Source organism: Callorhinus ursinus, unplaced genomic scaffold (genome assembly GCF_003265705.2).
Source record: "Callorhinus ursinus isolate GAN/ISIS: 27379988/994484 unplaced genomic scaffold, GSC_fseal_2.0 scaffold8, whole genome shotgun sequence".
In the NCBI taxonomy this organism is placed as follows: Eukaryota; Metazoa; Chordata; class Mammalia; order Carnivora; family Otariidae; genus Callorhinus; species Callorhinus ursinus.
The window spans coordinates 51,691,552-51,710,282 of record NW_027397070.1 but is presented as its reverse complement, the minus strand read 5'-3'; the positions used below and the strand labels follow the sequence as shown (position 1 = coordinate 51,710,282).

At 37.5% G+C, this 18,731-nt stretch overlaps 1 protein-coding gene across 6 annotated transcripts in view; it reads left to right on the top strand.

Moving 5' to 3' along the window:
* Positions 1 to 18,731, top strand: part of CEP128 (centrosomal protein 128) — a 390,388-nt gene that overhangs the window by 359,671 nt on the left and 11,986 nt on the right. For all 6 annotated transcript variants that reach the window (XM_025869528.2, XM_025869531.2, XM_025869529.2 and 3 more), the window contains 2 exons: positions 6,836 to 6,913; positions 10,639 to 10,752. In XM_025869528.2, the coding sequence (XP_025725313.1) occupies positions 6,836 to 6,913; positions 10,639 to 10,752 (192 nt within the window). The remainder of the gene's footprint in view (positions 1 to 6,835; positions 6,914 to 10,638; positions 10,753 to 18,731) is intronic.

Sequence of the window (18,731 nt, the reverse complement as noted above, 5' to 3'; positions counted from 1 at the left end):
CTTCATATGTGAGTCTTCCCTCACCTCAGGGAGTGGCAGGAAAAAGATGGAAAGGGAATCTCAAGAATCTTAAGGGGAAGAGATACGTTTGTTTATTCCTTCTGTCTTCCCTTCAACTCATTCTTCATATTATTCAAAAAACTCCCCCAGTTAATCTAAAATAAGATCATGGGTTAACTCTGACTTATAATTCGGTCATGTCTAAAAATAAGCAGTAATCTGGAGTAGCAAATTCTGTAAGTTTCATATAGTGCACTTAAAAATATTATTGTGAATGAGAGTTGGAAAAGATCTAGAAAGCCTTCTTTATTCAAGTTTTTCAATGAAGATATGCCACCTGTTCTCAAATTTTATAGATGGGTACTTTTTAAGGGAGCTCTCCCACTACTTGTGACTAGAATGGTGTTATATGAAGACATGGAATTTGTTGTTGACAAAAATTCTTCTAGATTTTAGCTCGAATATAGTCACTGGTGTCATATTGCCCCATGAACTGGTGTTTATATGTAACAAGCCTTATTTACCCTCTACTCCAAGATACACATAAACACTTGTATCTAAGTGGGTGTCTGATTTTTAGAACTCTCTTAAAGTACCCAGTCTAGGAATAGAGGACTCTTCTGGTATTCTGAGAAATCCACACAACTCCAAGCACTAAGGCCCTTTGAAGGATGTACATCCACAAAATAGACTTGCCAGCCTATTCTCTGCGACTGTTCCATTTGGTTTCAATGAGTGCCTGATACAGTTTGGATCAAAAGAGGGCCCTATAAAGCTGATACAGCTATGCTGGATAGAGTCCCCACAAGTAAAAAGACAGACAGTCTGTCCTTTTTATGATTTCACCCTTCCTCCCCTTGAAATTTGTTTACTCAGGTCTTCTTACCACCTTTCAGCCATTTGTCAAGAAAGTTTTGCAGTGGATCTCTTTCCAAATGAAATAGAATTGCATTTTTGAACCCAAATAAACTGCTTCATAACCTTGTTTATTTAACATCTGTATAGTGCCAAAAATGCACACACTTATTTTTAAAATAAAAATATAGCATCTTTATTTATCATCTAAACCTCAAAATGTATGATTGCAGTAGCTTTCTCAGAAAATGGTAGTTGTTATATGTTCCGAAGAAAATAAAACACATGTGCATTTTTACAAAGAGAAGGATATTTACCAAAGTATACCCACGGTTAAATCTGTTTCTTTAAGCTTTCTCTACAGGAGACAGGAAACTAACAACTGCAGTAAAGCCCCTTTCTAGTTCCTAATTGCTGCTATTTATGTTGTCATACTACATTCATTATTCAGTTTCCCTGTAGTCTGAAACAAAGGAACAACTAAGGAAAAATATACCGTTGACTAATACAAACTGCTTAACTACATGGCAGTTTGGTGTGTGTTGAAGATTTGGGAATAGTAAAATTGCCAGCTTATTCTTTGCCCTCTTGGACAGATTGATAGCTAAACCTGCCTGTAGGTGCAAATGCCACAGAGCCGAATGGACACGATTTCTGAATTTCACTGTTGTTTCTACCACTTGATCTTGCCTTAGTCTAGAGAAAATAAATGAAACTGCAAACTTTCGCTTCTCAGTTTTTAATAAAGAAGCCAAGAACCGGTGGGTTGATCAGAGAGTGGTAACTCTGCCTTTGTCTCTAACAGCCAACATTTACTGAAGCACCTCTTGTGGCCAGATAGTGTGCTATGCTATTGCAAAATGTTACCCAAAAAAGGGGTGTGTTAGTGATTATCATAAAACTGAATCTCATACCTAACTTCCTCAAGTCAAAAGAAAGAAAATCCTGAGCCCTCCTGTGCTTGCATGTGCTTGGATGCGTGATCTTGAGCACAGACTCTTCAGCACTGGCCAGATGAACCTCTTCCTGCATGTGTCTTGAAACTTCTCTTCCATAAATAAGCCCATCAGGGACATATCTCCAAAGTTCTAGATGCCGAAACTTGATAGCTAGAGAGGGATGAGGACTTTACATCGAGCAATGTTACAGCTTCTGGGGATTTACCATGAAAGTATTTCTATACTAAGAACACTGCCATTTCTGCATTCTAACTGCTTAGATTTGTATCCCAGATTTGCCACCGCATGACTGACAAGGTTAGTTACACTTTGGTTCTCAGTTGCTTCATCTGTATAATGGGAATAACAATAGTATTTGCAGCATACGATGGTGTGAGGATTAAGAAGTATATTCAAACTTGAGTTACATTTTTATGGTTCAGTCTTTCATCATCCTACTAAACAGAATTAGGAGTAATGTGATCATTTGCTTTGCCACTGCTCTTAGCTCAGGGGAAGTTCAGCTCCTTAAGCCTCTGAGATAAACCAAGTATTCTACATAAAGTATTGGTCCTTTATTAAATGGATTCTTAATTGTGAATTTTTCTTTGTTTTCAATTTTGATATGAAAGTTAGTATCTTACAATATTTTCAAAAGAGAAATCGTCTTTAAACCCTTTTGTGAATGTCTCATTTAGTTCTTCTAGAAAATTGACCTAAGAAAATTAAAGACAGGTTAAGCACCTGTCATTTGCTGGTGCCATTACTGAATAAACTGGAGAAATTATTCCCTTAATTCTAGTAGTAGGGATTTGTCCGTGCCCTTTAAAACGTTAGACTGTGTAAGGCAGAAATAATTAACCACTTAAAAATTAAAAAGTTTCCCTGACTCTGCATGGGGTATTTTGCCCTAGGAACCAACATGCTATATAGGTCCTTATGGCATCTAAAAACCCAAAGCTTCCTTATTTAGATTATTCATCTGCTAATGGTTCTATTTTTCTAGCACTGTTAGCTTTTGGGGAAAAGTGAACTTGAAGTGACATGTAATGTGACCAGACTCTAATCATAGAACCTCAGACAATCTCACGTTATTAAAAGAAAAAAAAAATGTTTGAATGTGAATATGCTACGCTTAAGTCTATATGCTGAAGTGGTGGTTTTAAGCACACTCGCATGCAGAGAGAGATGACAGAAAATAAATATACTGCCCCAAATATCACTTAATCTTGAAATTATGAGATGTGAGATGCCTGCAGGCCTGAACTCATTGTCTTCATTATTTCATATCTTATTGTTGCGGATGCCTTAAAAATCTCAGCATCTGTATATGTAATTTCTTTAAAATAAATGCAGTGAATTTTTTCTTTGTATAATTCTTACATCTATTGCATATGCAAATTTCTCCCCCTCCCCGCCCCCATAATTTAAAAGCTCTTAAAGAACAAGAACTGTGTCATCTCTGTCCTGTGGACCTTTCTGTTATATCTAGATATACATTTGATGTTACCTGATTGACAAGACTGTAAGGATGTAGGGAAAGGCATGTGTACGAGAAACTATTTCTGATATTGAGGAAGATACTTAGAAACAACACATAAAAGGAATTATAAAGTAAGCCACAACTAAAATAGATGATGAAAAAGTTTAAAGATATTAATGGAGAGGTAGGGGATGGGGGAGGAGAGTAGAAAAATAACTGTACTTAAGAAAGTAGGAGCCAAGGAGTTTTTTAAGATTCACTCAAAAAAAGATATATAAGGGGTACGTGCATCCCAATGTTTATAGCAGCAATGTCCACAATAGCCAAACTGTGGAAAGAGCCAAGATGTCCATCAACAGATGAATGGATAAAGAAGAGGTGGTATATATACACAATGGAATATTATGCAGCCATCAAAAGGAATGAGATCTTGCCATTTGCAACCATGTGGATGGAACTGGAGGGTGTTATGCTGAGTGAAATAAGTCAATCAGAGAAAGACATGTATCATATGACCTCACTGATATGAGGAATTCTTAAACTCAGGAAACAAACTGAGTGTTGCTGCTGTGGTTGGGGGTGGGAGGGATGGGGTGGCTGGGTGATAGACATTGGGGAGGGTGTGTGCTATGGTGAGCACTGTGAATTGTGCAAGACTGTTGAATCACAGATCTGTACCTCTGAAACAAATAATGCAACATATGTTAAGAAAAAAGAAAAAGAAGAAGATAGCAGGAGGGGAAGAATGAAGGGGAGTAAGTCGGAGGGGGAGACGAACCATGAGAGACAATGGACTCTGAAAAACAAACTGAGAGTTCTAGAGGGGAGGGGGGTGGGGGGATGGGTTAGCCTGGTGATGGGTATTAAAGAGGGCACATTCTGCGTGGAGCACTGGGTGTTATGCACAAACAATGAATCATGGAACACTACATCAAAAACTAATGATGTAATGTATGGTGATTAACATAACAATAAAAAAATTAAAAAATATATATAGCCATTTTGAATATGCATCCAAAAACTATCAAATAGTCAAAATAAACTAGTATGTGAAAATATGCAAGAAAAAAATTTCTTCATGCAGTCACCTGGTTGGTTGAAAATTTTAAACAAATATTTGCATAACATGCTGAATTTTACAGTAGGGAAAGAAATCACGTGCTTATTTTAAGAACAAAATGAGTTTAACATACTTCTCCCTAGTTCAGAGGGTCACTTCTGAATGAGAAAATTTATGGGATTAACAAAAGGGAAATAAAGTTTCCAAACTACAAATCTATTGGAATCATTGTTTATGAAGATTTTTTTTCTGATGCAAAAAAAGTCTGTTTTAAAATCACCATGGTGTGGATTTGTATTTTATTGTTAAAGGGCCAATATAATTATTGAGGAAATCTATTAATTTTACTATTGAAAAGCATGTAGCACATATGGTGGCTAAAATTACTTGCTCTCCTAAACCTACATGTTGGGGCCTATATTAAGAACATGTCATTTTGATGAATATTCCCTACACATGAAAAAATTAAATGAAGCCATTTAGAATCATGGGCATTTAAGTGAGCACAAACAAAACAAAACAAAAAATCCTAACAAGCATATAAATGTTAAGCAGAAGGAAGAAAATACTAAATCCTTTAAATGGAACTGGAAAAGGAAGATTTTATGAACTTGAAGAAACAGCACATATGACTTCCAGTTTCAAAATGGCAAAGTTAGGGTGTTTCTGCTCTCTCAAAAATCACATTAGAAAAATAAGAATATGAACAAAGAGAAACACTGATTTATGCACTGACAACTAGAAGACATGTATAACTCCCAAGCTGGAGAATACTGAAAGAAAAATGGTAAAATGACTCAAAACAGAGAAGGTAAAACGCAAGCGCCTATCAAGGGGATACCAACAGAAAGCAAATATCATTCACCCTGCAGAATTTAGGGAGGCTTTTGAATTGGATGTACCATTTACTATACTATGGAAGGAGAGGGTGGAAATGAGTATATTGAAAATGTCTGCAAGGAGGAGTTTAGACCCTCAACTCTCTGTCTCCATCCCTACCCCAACACAAACCCTGCAGAGACATACATGTATATTCTGGAGAAGCTCTAGATTGTAAGTGAAGGCAGACAGCAGTACTAGGGTGAGATAGAGGATTTAAAATAGGAAGATTAAGTGTAAGTGGGTATACCAAATGATGGTAACACCAGTTCCTAACCCTTTCTGGTTCCAGAAAAGCTGAACTCCCTCTGAGGAAAAAATCCTCATACACTCATAATTTGGAGCCTCCTCCCACCAAAAAAAAAAAAGAACCAATTGACCACCTGATTAACCTACAATTTATGTCATTCTCAGGCATTGTTTTTAATAATTAAGGCATTTGTATTATGAAATAACTAGCAAACCCTGAAATCTCATGGCTTAACACAACAGAAGTTGACGTCTCACTCACATGAAGTCCAATATGGTCGATAGCTCTCCTCTCATAGCTCTGCCATCTGAAGCCTGTGGCCTCCAAGGTGCTCATGGCAGGGGCTGGGATGGAAGCAGGAACACATAAGCTCTTAACTGACTCAGTTCATAAGTGAGACATGTCACTTGCACTTACATAGTATGCTGTTTGGAGCCACTCACATGGGAGATGTAGGGGAAGCGGCACATGGAATATTGGGCGGCCACCTGCTTCTCAGCAACACTGTGCAAACTTATGTCCAGGTTCTCACAAGGCACGTCACTTTCTTCCCGTGCACCAGCCATGGGTTTGTGGTTAATTTCACTGATAATTGCAATTCATTTTAAATTTAAAAGCTACTATCTGTTGACTAAGAATACAGAGATGTGCTGGCCCTGTGACAGGACGAAGAATGCGGAGATGCCTGTGATAATAGTCTCTGGTCTCAACGTTATTCTACCGCTTCTTAGCTCATATTGCCTTTCAAATCATGTTTAGACCATTCCCTCTGAATGTTTGTATTGGTGGGTGTCAGTCAGTGGCCAGCTAATTAAAAACTAAGTTTTTGATTTATAATCAACGGGATTTTGTGTCCCCGTTGCAAATATTTAATTTCAGATGTTTCTCCCAAGTTTTATGAGAACCTCTTCTTCTTTTTTAAATGAAATAATTGTGGAGAACTCCTTTCTGTATAATGGCAACATGTGAGGATCTCTGATATGCTCCCTAGCAAAGTACCTGCAAATTCATCTGTTTCTCAATATTATTTTGTGCTTTATTTCTGATGTTCACTGAAGCAGGTTTATAAATTAATATTGTATGAAATGCCCTGTAGAAAGTTTCGTAGCATATTATGTAATTCTCCAGGAAGAGTTTTTATATCTGAGTCAGTTTTGCAAATACATCTCATATACTCTGTGAAAGGACATAATTCTCCTGACTTAAAAAGATGTATTTATCTTAGAAATACAATTATATCTGTTCTTATTTGACTCTAAATCTATAGCTTGAACTGCTTCTAACCATGGTACAAGTGATTTTTAGTACTTGGATTCTGAGAGTATTGATCAATTTTTTATAATGTTTGGTTTCCTTGTTTTCTTCTTCAGAGTACCCGAGTGGCCTTGGACCATCTGGAGTCTGTGCCTGAGAAACTGAGCTTACTAGAAGATTTCAAAGACTTCAGAGTGAGAAAAAGTTGGCTTGTCTCTTTCAGTATTCTTATCTGAGTGAGAACATGTGACATCTTCCTGATGTGCAAAGAAGATTGTAGGGAGAGAAGAAAGACCAAAAAACATTGGGGACTCTTAATACTCCCATCTTTTCAGAGTTTATTGACATTCATTAAGTCAGGATTGAAAATACTGGAACTTATATATTACCACAATAGAGGAAAATAGAGACTTTTACCCTCACACTAGAAGGTCATTTGGCTTCCTGAAGCTTTAACTTTAGTTTAGAAACACCTAAGATTTAAAAGAGGTTACACTTTACATTGACAATAGATCACTTTTTTGACAAGCAGTTTTAATTTATGGACTATCTTCTTTACAAATTTTCAGAGTACTGTTTGTTTTAGAGATATGACAGTATACAGGTTATCTCTATACTACGATATTTGAATTCAAATCCACAGAGTTTAAGATTTTATATCCCATGCCATTTATTGATAGAACTCTAACCACAAATCATTTCATTTTCAAGGAAATTAATTACAGTGGACTTACCTACTGTAACTTCTTGAAGTTCTCATAGAGGAGCCATGCAAAATAAATAATTCTGCCACCAGTCCTGCCAGACAAGGTTCAGGCCAGAGAATACCTTGCATATCCCTTTAGGGACGCATATATAATGGACAGTTGTAGTGATTTACAATACCTTGGCCCCATGTGGCTGAAGCTAGCAACGGTGAGAGTATTCTTTGAAAACCATGAACGTCTTATTTCACATTGGCTTTAAAATATAACTTATGTTACATTTAGATTTTGTTTAAATCTAACATATTACTTGAGAATCTAATGAGTAGGAAGTACAGCCTGATCATGCCATATTGATTATCAGAGACACTGATAGGATGTGGCTCTCAAGATCTATGCTATCTTAAAGTCACATTTTATTAAGAATATTTTGATAGTTCGGTAACTAAACATTATTGAACAGGATCCAAGGTTGAGCTGACACATCCAGAAATCTAGGCTGTCACAAATAAAACGAAGTGCTTCTAGTACGTTTTGCTAAAGTTTCAATTATTTCTCATGATTTGATTATATATTTGCAGTCTAAATCCCTATCAAAGGATTATGAAACCAGTGTCCAAGGAGATGTAATTTTGACTCACCCTCCTATTACCCAGTGTGGATAGCAGGCAATATGTCACACCCAAACCCCTTCCACTTTTTTCTCTGTAGCTAACAGAAGTCATCTAAGGGAAGGAAGGGCAGACAAGAGAAGGTGTTGGAAACAGGTGACATTTGCCAGTGAAAAACAGATGTCTATCATATACCAGCATAAAAAAGAAAAAATTTAACCTCCAGTGACAGCTCACTTTTTCTCCAGGGGTCTACACTGAACAGAATATTCATAAGTACAATTTAAAAGTTCTCTACTATTACCAAAAGGTTTTTTTTTTTTTTCATCCTATGGGCTAGTGATTATCTACAAGTCTAGCTTATATATGCACACACATATGAAGATGCCTATATAGTGAAGTTTTTAGGGAGAGTATTTTTCAAAGTTCTTAATTGTACTTTACATTATTAGTCATTAAAATTGAAACCTTTAGCTTTAAATGGAAAGGAGCTCATTAGCAACTATTCACTACTATGCAGCAGGCAGTAGCTACATTCTAACCTATATTACACTTATTTTCAAATCCTCAGAGACACCCTACACATGGGCATTATTTTCCCCCATCTTACAGCCAAAGAAACAGAAGCTTGGAGTACATAAAGTGATTGGAACTGGGATCTCGTTCCATGTATTAACTACAAAGCCCATTTTCTTTGCCTTAACTGCCTCTATCTTGAAACCCACTCTGTGTACTTTAAAGTCCCCTCTATGATTAAAAAGAGCTTATTTAGCCAACTTAGTGAAAACAACTAGACATGGCCTTAAATAAATGCATAAAGCCTTTAGATTATGAGATGTAGTGTATGTTTCCCAAACCCCTAAAACTTTCTAAAAATCAGGATGCTGTCAACAAGAGCCCAAAGATGTAAGCTCTGATCCGAGCTCATGTACCAGACAAAATTATGTACTATCTTGGTATTTCCTCATCTGTAGAATGAGGAGCTTGAGCAATGTTATCTCTATGGCTCCTACTCACACTGGCATTACTAGCATCTCTGTGAAGATATATTTCACATGTATATTTCTTGATAACACTATATGACTAAGTACAAGCTATAGTAAATACAAATCTCATCCTATTAGGTAGTCTTGCCTTTTTTCTTTAAATATGTCGTAGGCCCTCTCATTTTTTTTAACCTTATTTTGAAAGAAGTTGTTCAACTCTACAATTCCACATTTAAACCTTACATATTTGGTATGGTAGAAGGGAAATAGCTTTGGGCTACAAGCCCAATCTGTCACAAATTGCCTAGTCTTGGGCAAATCATTCTTAACTTCCACTGGGCTATAACTTTTTATATATAAAAATGAGAACTTTGGAATTCTAATACCGCTTCCAGCTTGAACACTCAATAAGTTCCTTGGGACTATTTGGGGAACTAAATCCCATAGATAATTTTTCTTACATATGCAGATCAGTTGCTCTCATTTTATTCTAATTTCTCCCTAATTCATAATAGAAATGTCTAAATAACTGGGTATCATGACTGCTACATTCCATCCTCTCCCCAAAAAATGGAGGAAGGGAAGGACAGAAGGGGAAAAGAAGAATGAACAAACGAATGAATGAACGAATGAATGAATGACATTTTTTTCTTAATTTCTTTACTACCTGAATTTCTGTGCTTTTGAGAGCCGATGAAGTATCCTTCAGTTTAAAAATCTATGTGATGTATTAGTTAACAGGGTAGAATGTTGTTTAAGAATTAATGATGAAAGAGGACTTTAGTTTTAAAGGTAACATTTTTTTTTAAGATTTTGAGGGAGAGAGAGCGTGCATGTGCAAGGGGAGGAGGGGCAGAGGGAGAGGGAGAGAGAGAATCTGGAGCAGACTCCACACTGAGCACAGAGCCTGCCCCACATGGAGCTCGATCCCATGACCATAAGATCATGACCTGATCTGAAACCAAGAGTCGGATGCTTAACCGACTGAGCCATCCAGGCGCCACAGTAACATGTTTTTTTAAACACAGAGTATTTTAATGTCAGGCACTACTCCAAGAGAGAGTACGCATCATTCAAAAGTGACATGGTGTCATTAATGACCATCTTTGGGCAACTCACTGTTACTTGAACCTGTTTCCCTTCAGCTAAAAGGTGTCAGTCATTTCAGACTGCATAAGAACTAGCTGTGAAAAGAATGCAAATAACCAAACTGTAACCCTGTTTTTATTTTTAACGTAGCATCCAGAGCAACCATTTCCTTCTTTCTCCTTGGTGACCTATGGTTCCCCCAGATCTTTCTAACACCTATAATTATCAGTACTTTCTAATTCTTTTTTTTTTTAAGATTTTATTTATTTATTTGACAGAGAGAGATACAGTGAGAGAGGGAACACAAGCAGGGGGAGTGGGAGAGGGAGAAGCAGGCTTCCTGCTGAGCAGGGAGCCTGATGCAGGGCTCCATCCCAGGGCCCTGGGATCATGACCTGAGCCAAAGGCAGACACTTAATGACTGAGCCACCCAGGCGCCCCAGTACTTTCTAATTCTTATTTCAAGTACCGGTTTTCCTTTCATCTTCCGGTTTTAACATTGTTTTGTTTTTGTTTTTGTTTTCCTCAGGATTCCCACAATTTTTCTGAGAAAATTGATGGGAGATATTCTAAATACAGAGTTCATGGACAGTCTCTTCAGCAGCGCCAAGATGACACCAAGTACAGAGTCAGAGGCTTAAAAGTAATGTCCTTTATATACATTTTCAGTCTTTGAGCATTATCCATGTTTGTGGCTACAGCGTTCTAAGCTGCCTCTGCAGGGTTCATGTAAGGGTGCTTATAAAAGAAAAGATATTCCTTAATTTTCAGTTCTGTGGGAGTAGAGAATAAAATTTCCAGAGATTATACCTATAACTTTTTACTTGGGAACTATCTTTAATTTTATGCCATTGTTGGCATAAAATGTATGCTTAACATGTTATTTGTCTCTTGGCATTGATGTTGCTTAAGAAATCATGTGCCAGGAGACCCCTGGTCTCTTGGTTGGTCAGAGGCTCAGCATAGGTGGTTGCCCGCCTCTGTGCATAGTAAGTCCAGCTACTCTCAGTGCTGAAGTCTCCAGAAGGTCAAGTAATACACAGTACTTTGTAAACTCTAATCTTGGCGTTTATAATTATTCTTTTCCTGAAGATATGAACTCCATACAACTACTTCAGCTTATGGTTCATTAGTGTGGAATCAACACAGGAGACTGGAAAGAGTTGACCATATTGACAAAAAAACCTACCATTCTCTAGAGTCTCCCCAAGATCCACCTGGGGTGTGGATGATTTTAAACCCATTTGGCCCTGAACAGTTACTAGCTTAGAGCAGCGTTTCTCAGCCTTGGCATTAACATTTGGACCAGGTAATTCTTTGTTGTGGAGGCTGTCTTACGCATTATAGAATATTTAGCAGCATCCCTAGATTCTACTCACCAGATGCCAGTGGCGCCCTCCATCACAAGTTATGGCATCAAAACATGTCTCCAGACACTTGCCAAACATCCCCTAGAGAGCAAAACTGTCCCCCCATTCAGAACACTGACCTAGAGAGGATTCTCTATATTCATCTATATTCAAATGTATACTCCCAAGTCAATTTAGGGGGAAAAAAAAAAGGTAAAGGTTCTTCTGTCTTTTTTATATTCTCACAGACCTCAATATGTATGAATATTCATTATACTGTATATATTCACTTATTACAGCCAAATGTAATTATTTCTAAGAAGCTTCTTCCATCCTCTGAATGTAATTGGATAGAATGCTCAGTGGATCTAAAGACAGTGTTCATTTCCATAAGTCCTTCCCTAGCATGCTTAAAATGAGCTCTCCACTTTCCCCATCCCAAATAAAAACAACACAGTTAGGCCACATTATCGGTGCTCTAATTGTGCAAAGAGTGTCCTGTGACTTTGTGCCTCTTTCCCTTTGTTTTTTTATCATTGGGGATTATTAACTATAACAGTGACCTTGTTGTCTTGTATAGCAGATCCTAATTTCACTAAATCATCTTCCAACAGCCTTATCAGGTCCCGTACACTCAAGCATTTCTCCACCACTTACACGGGATGCTGCTAACCTTCAACAGAAGTACGAGGGTTAGGCAGCAATAGCTAATAATACTACCAACTCATTGTTGAGCCAACCACATGAAGGTGCTCTGTTTGTAGCTGTCACATGCTTTACATGCATTAGTTCATTTAATCCTTGCAGCAACCCTGGCAGGTTGGCACCATTATTTGTCCTCTTTTACCATTGAAGGTTATAGAGCAATTAAATGGTGGAGCCAGGTTTAAGACCTAAATCTGCCTGGCTTCGGTAATCTATATCCTTGACTGCTAAGCTATAAGAGTGTAAATTTGGGCCTCCTATACCTTAATTTTTCTAGAAATCACCAAATGTTCGACCATATTTTTAATATGTGAAAATCCGTTGTCTCCAAAAATACATAAACACAGTACGGGCCTCTTAGTTCAACAGAGGTCTAGACGCAAATGACACCTTTAAAACATTATTTCTCACTACAGATAGATTGGATATCAGGTGAATCAGTACTATCTAGTGACACCCAAATTACTTTAAATCAGTGTAATTTCCATAACAGCATATGGCAAAGCTATGAATGTTTAACATGTTCAGCAAGTAATCTTGTTGCAGTTCTCTTTAAGATTACATTTGCTGCTGAAGAAGAAACCAGGCCTGGTTTGTAACTGAGGCCAACACTTAGCAAAATTTTGCAAATAGGTAGTGCAGGTATAAGAAAAGGCCACAAAGCACATTTTATGATGACATTTGTTCTACATTAATATTACTTAAACATTTTAAAACATTGATCCATTTCAGTAATGAATAAGTAGACTCTCGCCATTTGTAACAGATGTCTGGCCCAAAATAATGCATAATCTAACTCAGCACCCATGAGAAGATTATATTTTGGAGAAGAAAATGTGGGAGCATATTTTGGCCAGTTGTAGATACTATGCCTTTTATGAAATAATTTACTGAAAATGTTTCAAAAGAAGCAGGAGCTCAGATGGGCAGGAGACAATTGTTAATCGTTTCTTGGCTTCACGGATGATCAGAAGAGCTACCTTCGGTTAATTGTTGACATCCTGAAGGATATGCTTCAAGTAAGAGGCATTGGTCCTCTATCAAGAGAGAAGGTGCTGCCCTAGTTTTATATGATATTATTTCCACAGCTATTAACTGCCCACATATTCTGCTAGGAGACTTCAGAGAAAAGGCACATTGCAGGGACTTGAATTTATTGGTTCTCCTGACAACTGTGGTTCCAGGAAATCAGTTGCTATAGGATTCAGTTTAATCTGACAAACATACTGAGCTGCTACCACACCACAAAGCCCTGTACTACCTAATTGAGGTGAGGATGCAGGACATACAAAGATGCCAAAGGCATGGTCTTCGTGGAGGGAATGGTTACCTATTTGTCTTACTGAATAGATTAATTCTTGCCCATTGTGTTAGAACAGGAGTCAACACACTGCCTCCCATGAGGCAAATCCTGCCTGCTGACTGCTTTTGTAAATAAAATTTTATTGAAGTTCAGCCACACATTTATTCACATATCGTCCATGGCTGCTTTCACACTCAGCAGCAGAGTCGAGTAGGTACGGCAGAGAGTGGATGGCTCAAAAAGCCTACTATATGTACAATCTGGCCCTCGAAAGAAAATATTTGCCACCCCCTGGTCTCAAGAAAGGAGAAATTACCAACCTCGTCTTTCCTTCCTTTGCGCATGTATACAGTATGTCCTCTTCTTGATTTACCGATCAAATAATTACTTCCCCGGCTCTTTGGAAAGTCCTCATACTTACCGTGCATTCAACATATATTCACTCAGTGTCCCTTATGTGCCAGGAACTTACTAGGTGCATGCGACTCATCAGTGAACAAAACAGATGAAGCCCCCTGCCTCTTTGGAGCTTCCATTTTAATTGCAGGACATTGGTGTTTGTTGTTGTTTAAATACAACATTCAACAAACATTTGAGTTTCTGTAACATATAAGCACTCTGGGGGGCGGGGGAGGGGGGCTGGAGAGAATGGCAGAAGAAAAGTCATTACCAACCCTTAGGGATTCAAAGCCTTCACACAAACTGTAGTGCAAGAGACAAAGGGCTAAATCCTGTAATAGAGGAGGCCTCAATAAATTGCTGTAGGTGTTCAGAGAAAAGGTAGTCAACACACTACCTCCACCGTTTAATTGCTCCACCATTTATTTGCTCTATAACCTTCAATGGTCAAAGAGGACAAATAATGGTGCCAACCTGCCAGGGTTGCTGCGAGGGTTACATGAGCTAATGCATGTAGAGCATGTGACAGCTGCAAAGATGCCTCAAAGGCTTTTGAAAAGAGGCTTGTGATGACAAGGCACAGGGAAGTTTTATGCACATTGGTTTGGAAGAGGATCACTGTTAGCATCACAGTTGTAGAATGGTGACGGCATGACTCTTGACAGACAAGGAACTGTTGGCACATCAGAACCAGATTGGCAACTGGCTTCTCTCATTTTGTTGCTGTTGTAAAAAGGCAGTGAGACATGCAGCATAACCACACTGCTGTGAGCAGGAAGTAGACAAGCCAGGTACTCTCTGTCTGGGCTACAGCAGCCTCCTGCTGTTTACTTCTGTGGAGAGCAGATGGGTTAAGTAGGTGATGGGGATTAAGGAGGGCGATTGTCAGGATGCACACCAGGTGATGTATGGAGGTGTTGAACCACCGGATTGTATGCCTGAAACTAACGTTACACTTTATGCTGACTAACTGGGATTTAAATTAAAACTAAAAAAGGAAAAATTTAGATTTCTACAAAGCTTTCAAGGTTTTCAGTGGGATCAATGTCCACAGTTTCTGAGAGCATAATATAATATTGTACTAAGCTGACCAAGTTAACTGGACAAAGCCTGATCTAAAAGTTTGTTTAGAATGCAATTCAAAGCTGAATCTGACACGACATTTTCTCTCCGTGTGGACACCAGAAGCCTTTCATGGCCTCTCTTTCATCAAATTCGGTTTCTGTAGAACATACAGTCTTCCTTGCTGTCCCAGCTGTTTCAAATAGAACAGAATGTTCAAAAGTCAACATAGCATTCCTAATCTGAATTCACAGAGGAGCATGGTTTTGTCCAAAAAAATCCCCATTTGCTGCCCGCCCTTTTTTGCTCTCTACCCATACTAAATATACAGTTTTAATTAGCAGGGGCTTTTATAGTAAAATCACAGAAGGTATGTTTTCTTCCTTCCCTTCATTCCTCCTCCTGAAAGGAAAATCATGATTTTCAATTTCTAGTTGAAGACTTAGTACGTAATGTCTTTTTAAAGAAGCAGATGTTTTGCAGGATAAGATGGGGTAGGTGAGGAAGTGTTGACAATGGTTTTCGGCACAGTTTCTGCAGAGTCTGCCAAAGCCCTTTGTCATATTTGTTCAATGTAAGCATCTGTATGACATAAGTACATGCTTTGCTCCTGGAAGCTGTTTCTCCCTCCTTGAATCTCTCCATGATTTGTTTATACTTTGCTCATGGCAGTTAATGGCTGTTAGCACTTCCTCTCTTAGATCAGCTATTTCTGTACATAGCTTAAATCTTCTCCAGTAGTAGCTGCTGCATGCTATGCCTAATTGCTGGTGCAATTCAAGATTAGAGGTGATGTTCATTTAATAACTCTTAAAATCTATCACCAGTGTATTGTTAATTGAGGTAATTTTACAGATGTCGCTTAGAAACAATAGCAGCAACCATGGGAGAATTTGAGGAGCTTTAACCCCATAATACTCCAGGTATCTCATTTATAACCGCCTCTCTCCATGCTTAGATGAGAAATCATATATAAACTGCTGTGCAAATACAGCTGCAGGCTTCCCCTATCCCCAACCAGTCTCCCATCCTTTAAGCCTCTCCTATATAGCAATTTCCGGTACAAGGCTAATCTTTAAGCTAACATAAAAAAAAAAAATACTAAGTATAACTATAGGTGATGACTGAAATTTGGGAAATGCTGCCCTACTGATTATATGACTTTTGAGGACACTGTGCCTCATCTTTAACTCCAGCATACACAGTGAGCATACTATACGTGCTAAATTGGTGAATAGTTTTTTTCCCCCCCTAGCTTCAGCTTTTCTGGAATTCTAACAAAATTTAAATGCTGTTTTTCCAGTAATGCTTAGATGACACATCTGAAACTTTGTAGGCAAACAAATCATGCTGAAGTCTAAAGAGATTTTTATTCTTTTGAAGTGATCAATGCTAACTTGCCAGCTATAATATTTAACTAGTTGATTTCATCTAGCTCTAAACAAAAGATTGCCAAATGAATTGGAATTTTTCTTTGTTATAAAATTTGAAAATAGCAGTGAGTCAAAGGTACTTATTTAGGAATCAACACAGGTACTTAGATGAGCATATTAATTTTTTAACCTACTAGAGCCCCCCCTCTACCAAACTTAGTTCCCTTGGTAAGCACCATACTTTCACCTTACCTATAATTTACTAAACAAGGACATTAGGAAAGATTGTGGAGAAATTCACCTGTGAAGGTAACACTTTTAATCGCCTTAAATTAAAAATTCTAGAGGCTAAAAAATATAAGGAATATTGATTAAATGTCTTATTAGTCTTAAAAATCTCATAACATATTTATCCAAATAATTATTGTTTCCTTTACAATGGTCACCTTAAGAGAAGAAGCACTGATTCCAGTCAAGCACCATGATTAAAACATCTTTGATTTCTTCCTTTGTTTCCTAAGTCAGTGGCACATTCTTATTTATGGTAAATTTTTATCCACTGTGAGTAGATTTGATTTCTGAAAATGGATGAAAGCCATATGGGTCCAAATCTAAAGTATGTTAAAAAAAATAAGTACAATCTTTTTCATTAGTGAGTCACTAGGAATATTAAATTATATATAATAAAATATCAATTGGATAAAGGTAAATTAATCAAATGGCCTGATCTGGCACATTATTTTCATGAGTCTCTTCATCTGTGGACAGGTGTGGCTTTGGGTTTATGGTATAACAGTTGTATACATTTGCATTTCCTCTGGTAAAGATAATTTGCATAGTTAGAGTACTGGTTCTTCAGTGGTTCTGTTCAGACAGATTAGAATCATCAAATGTTAGTGCCCAGAAGACTCAGACATGATCTGCTCCAGCGCCCTCATTTTTTAACATGAAGAAACTGGAATGTGAGAGTGGCAGTCTCCTACTTCCCAGCTTCAACCATAGCAGACTTTAATTTCTTCACTTCGGCCAAGAAATGAGCATATATGACCATTTTTGGGTTCCTTACTGCGAATGGAGCTACGCTAAATTCTGGACTATTTGCATGGGTAGGTGGAAGGACTGAGACAAGGAAAGCCTCACCCTCGTTGAGGTTAAAAGCTAAAATTGAAGCCATGCAGGTCAAGATAGAGGGAAGACAGACCTTAAGTAAACTATCTGCCAGGTCGAACTTTCAAATAGGAATAAAATTTACTGAAGAAGAGGTTAAGCTTTTTCGAGCACTGATGGAGAATCGGGAATTAAGAGTGGGGAAGAGGTGGAGGTACACTAAGTTGTTAGGCAAGAGACAAATTCAGGAAAACATTGCTGCCACAGATTCAGAAACACATTAAGTGTTTTTTTCCTTCTCTCCAGGGGAAGGGTTAGATAAATTAAAATTAAAAAAAAAAAAATCACATGTATCATCTGTCTTCCAAACTTTGAACTTATAATATTCCTGAGAGAAAAATACTTGGTGGGCGTCATTAAATATTAATCATTAGAGATCAGTTTAGCAAAGAGATTTAGTCAGGTTGGAACAGCTTTTAAGAAACCAATTACAATGTGGGTTATGAAAGAGAAGTGGAAGAAACCCAGGGAAAATATTAGAAAATGCAAGTCCCTTCACCCAGTGGAATTTTTGCAGGGAATTCTGGCTAACTAGCTTGTTGAGACTTAAGACAGCAATAAAAATAGGTCCTTGTGCTAAGGATATAAGAATTGGTAAAAAGCATAAAGCTAGGATTCCTAAAATTGCAAAGAATCTTCCTTTTTTAACCTGTATTTCCATTTAAATATTTAAGTATTTGATTGAAAGATGGGTAAGAATTCAAAAGAAACATTCATTTTAAGATTACCTTGTAAAATTTAGTTGTATAGAAACTCCACAAATTAAATATCAATATAAAATGGAGAAAATTGAGGGTTGGTTGGTTGGTTGGTTTTTCCAAATTCTAGTATGTTGATTGTTCAAAGGGATTGTGAGATATTTTTCTTTGGGGGTATTCTTTTACGGTTCATTTCATTAGTTATATTTCAAGGTAATATGAGGGAGTGTGATAGTCTTTTGAAGACCTATAAAATGTTGCAACATAAAACTGAATTAGAGTTAAGCTTCCTCATTTCTATACATGAAAAACAGGCATGTGAGTGGTTTGAAAAAGTCAACAATTTTAAAGGGAAAGGATAACAGTCCTAAATTGTATGTACCTATTAACAGAGTGTCAAAATATATGAAGCAAAACTTGATAGAATCATAAAGAAAAAATTGACAAATCTATACTTATAGCTGAAGATTTCAACATCCCTCTCTCAGTAATTGATAAAACAGTAGGCAGAAAATCAGTAAAGATATAGAAAGCTTGAGCAACACTATCAGCCAACTAGACCTAAC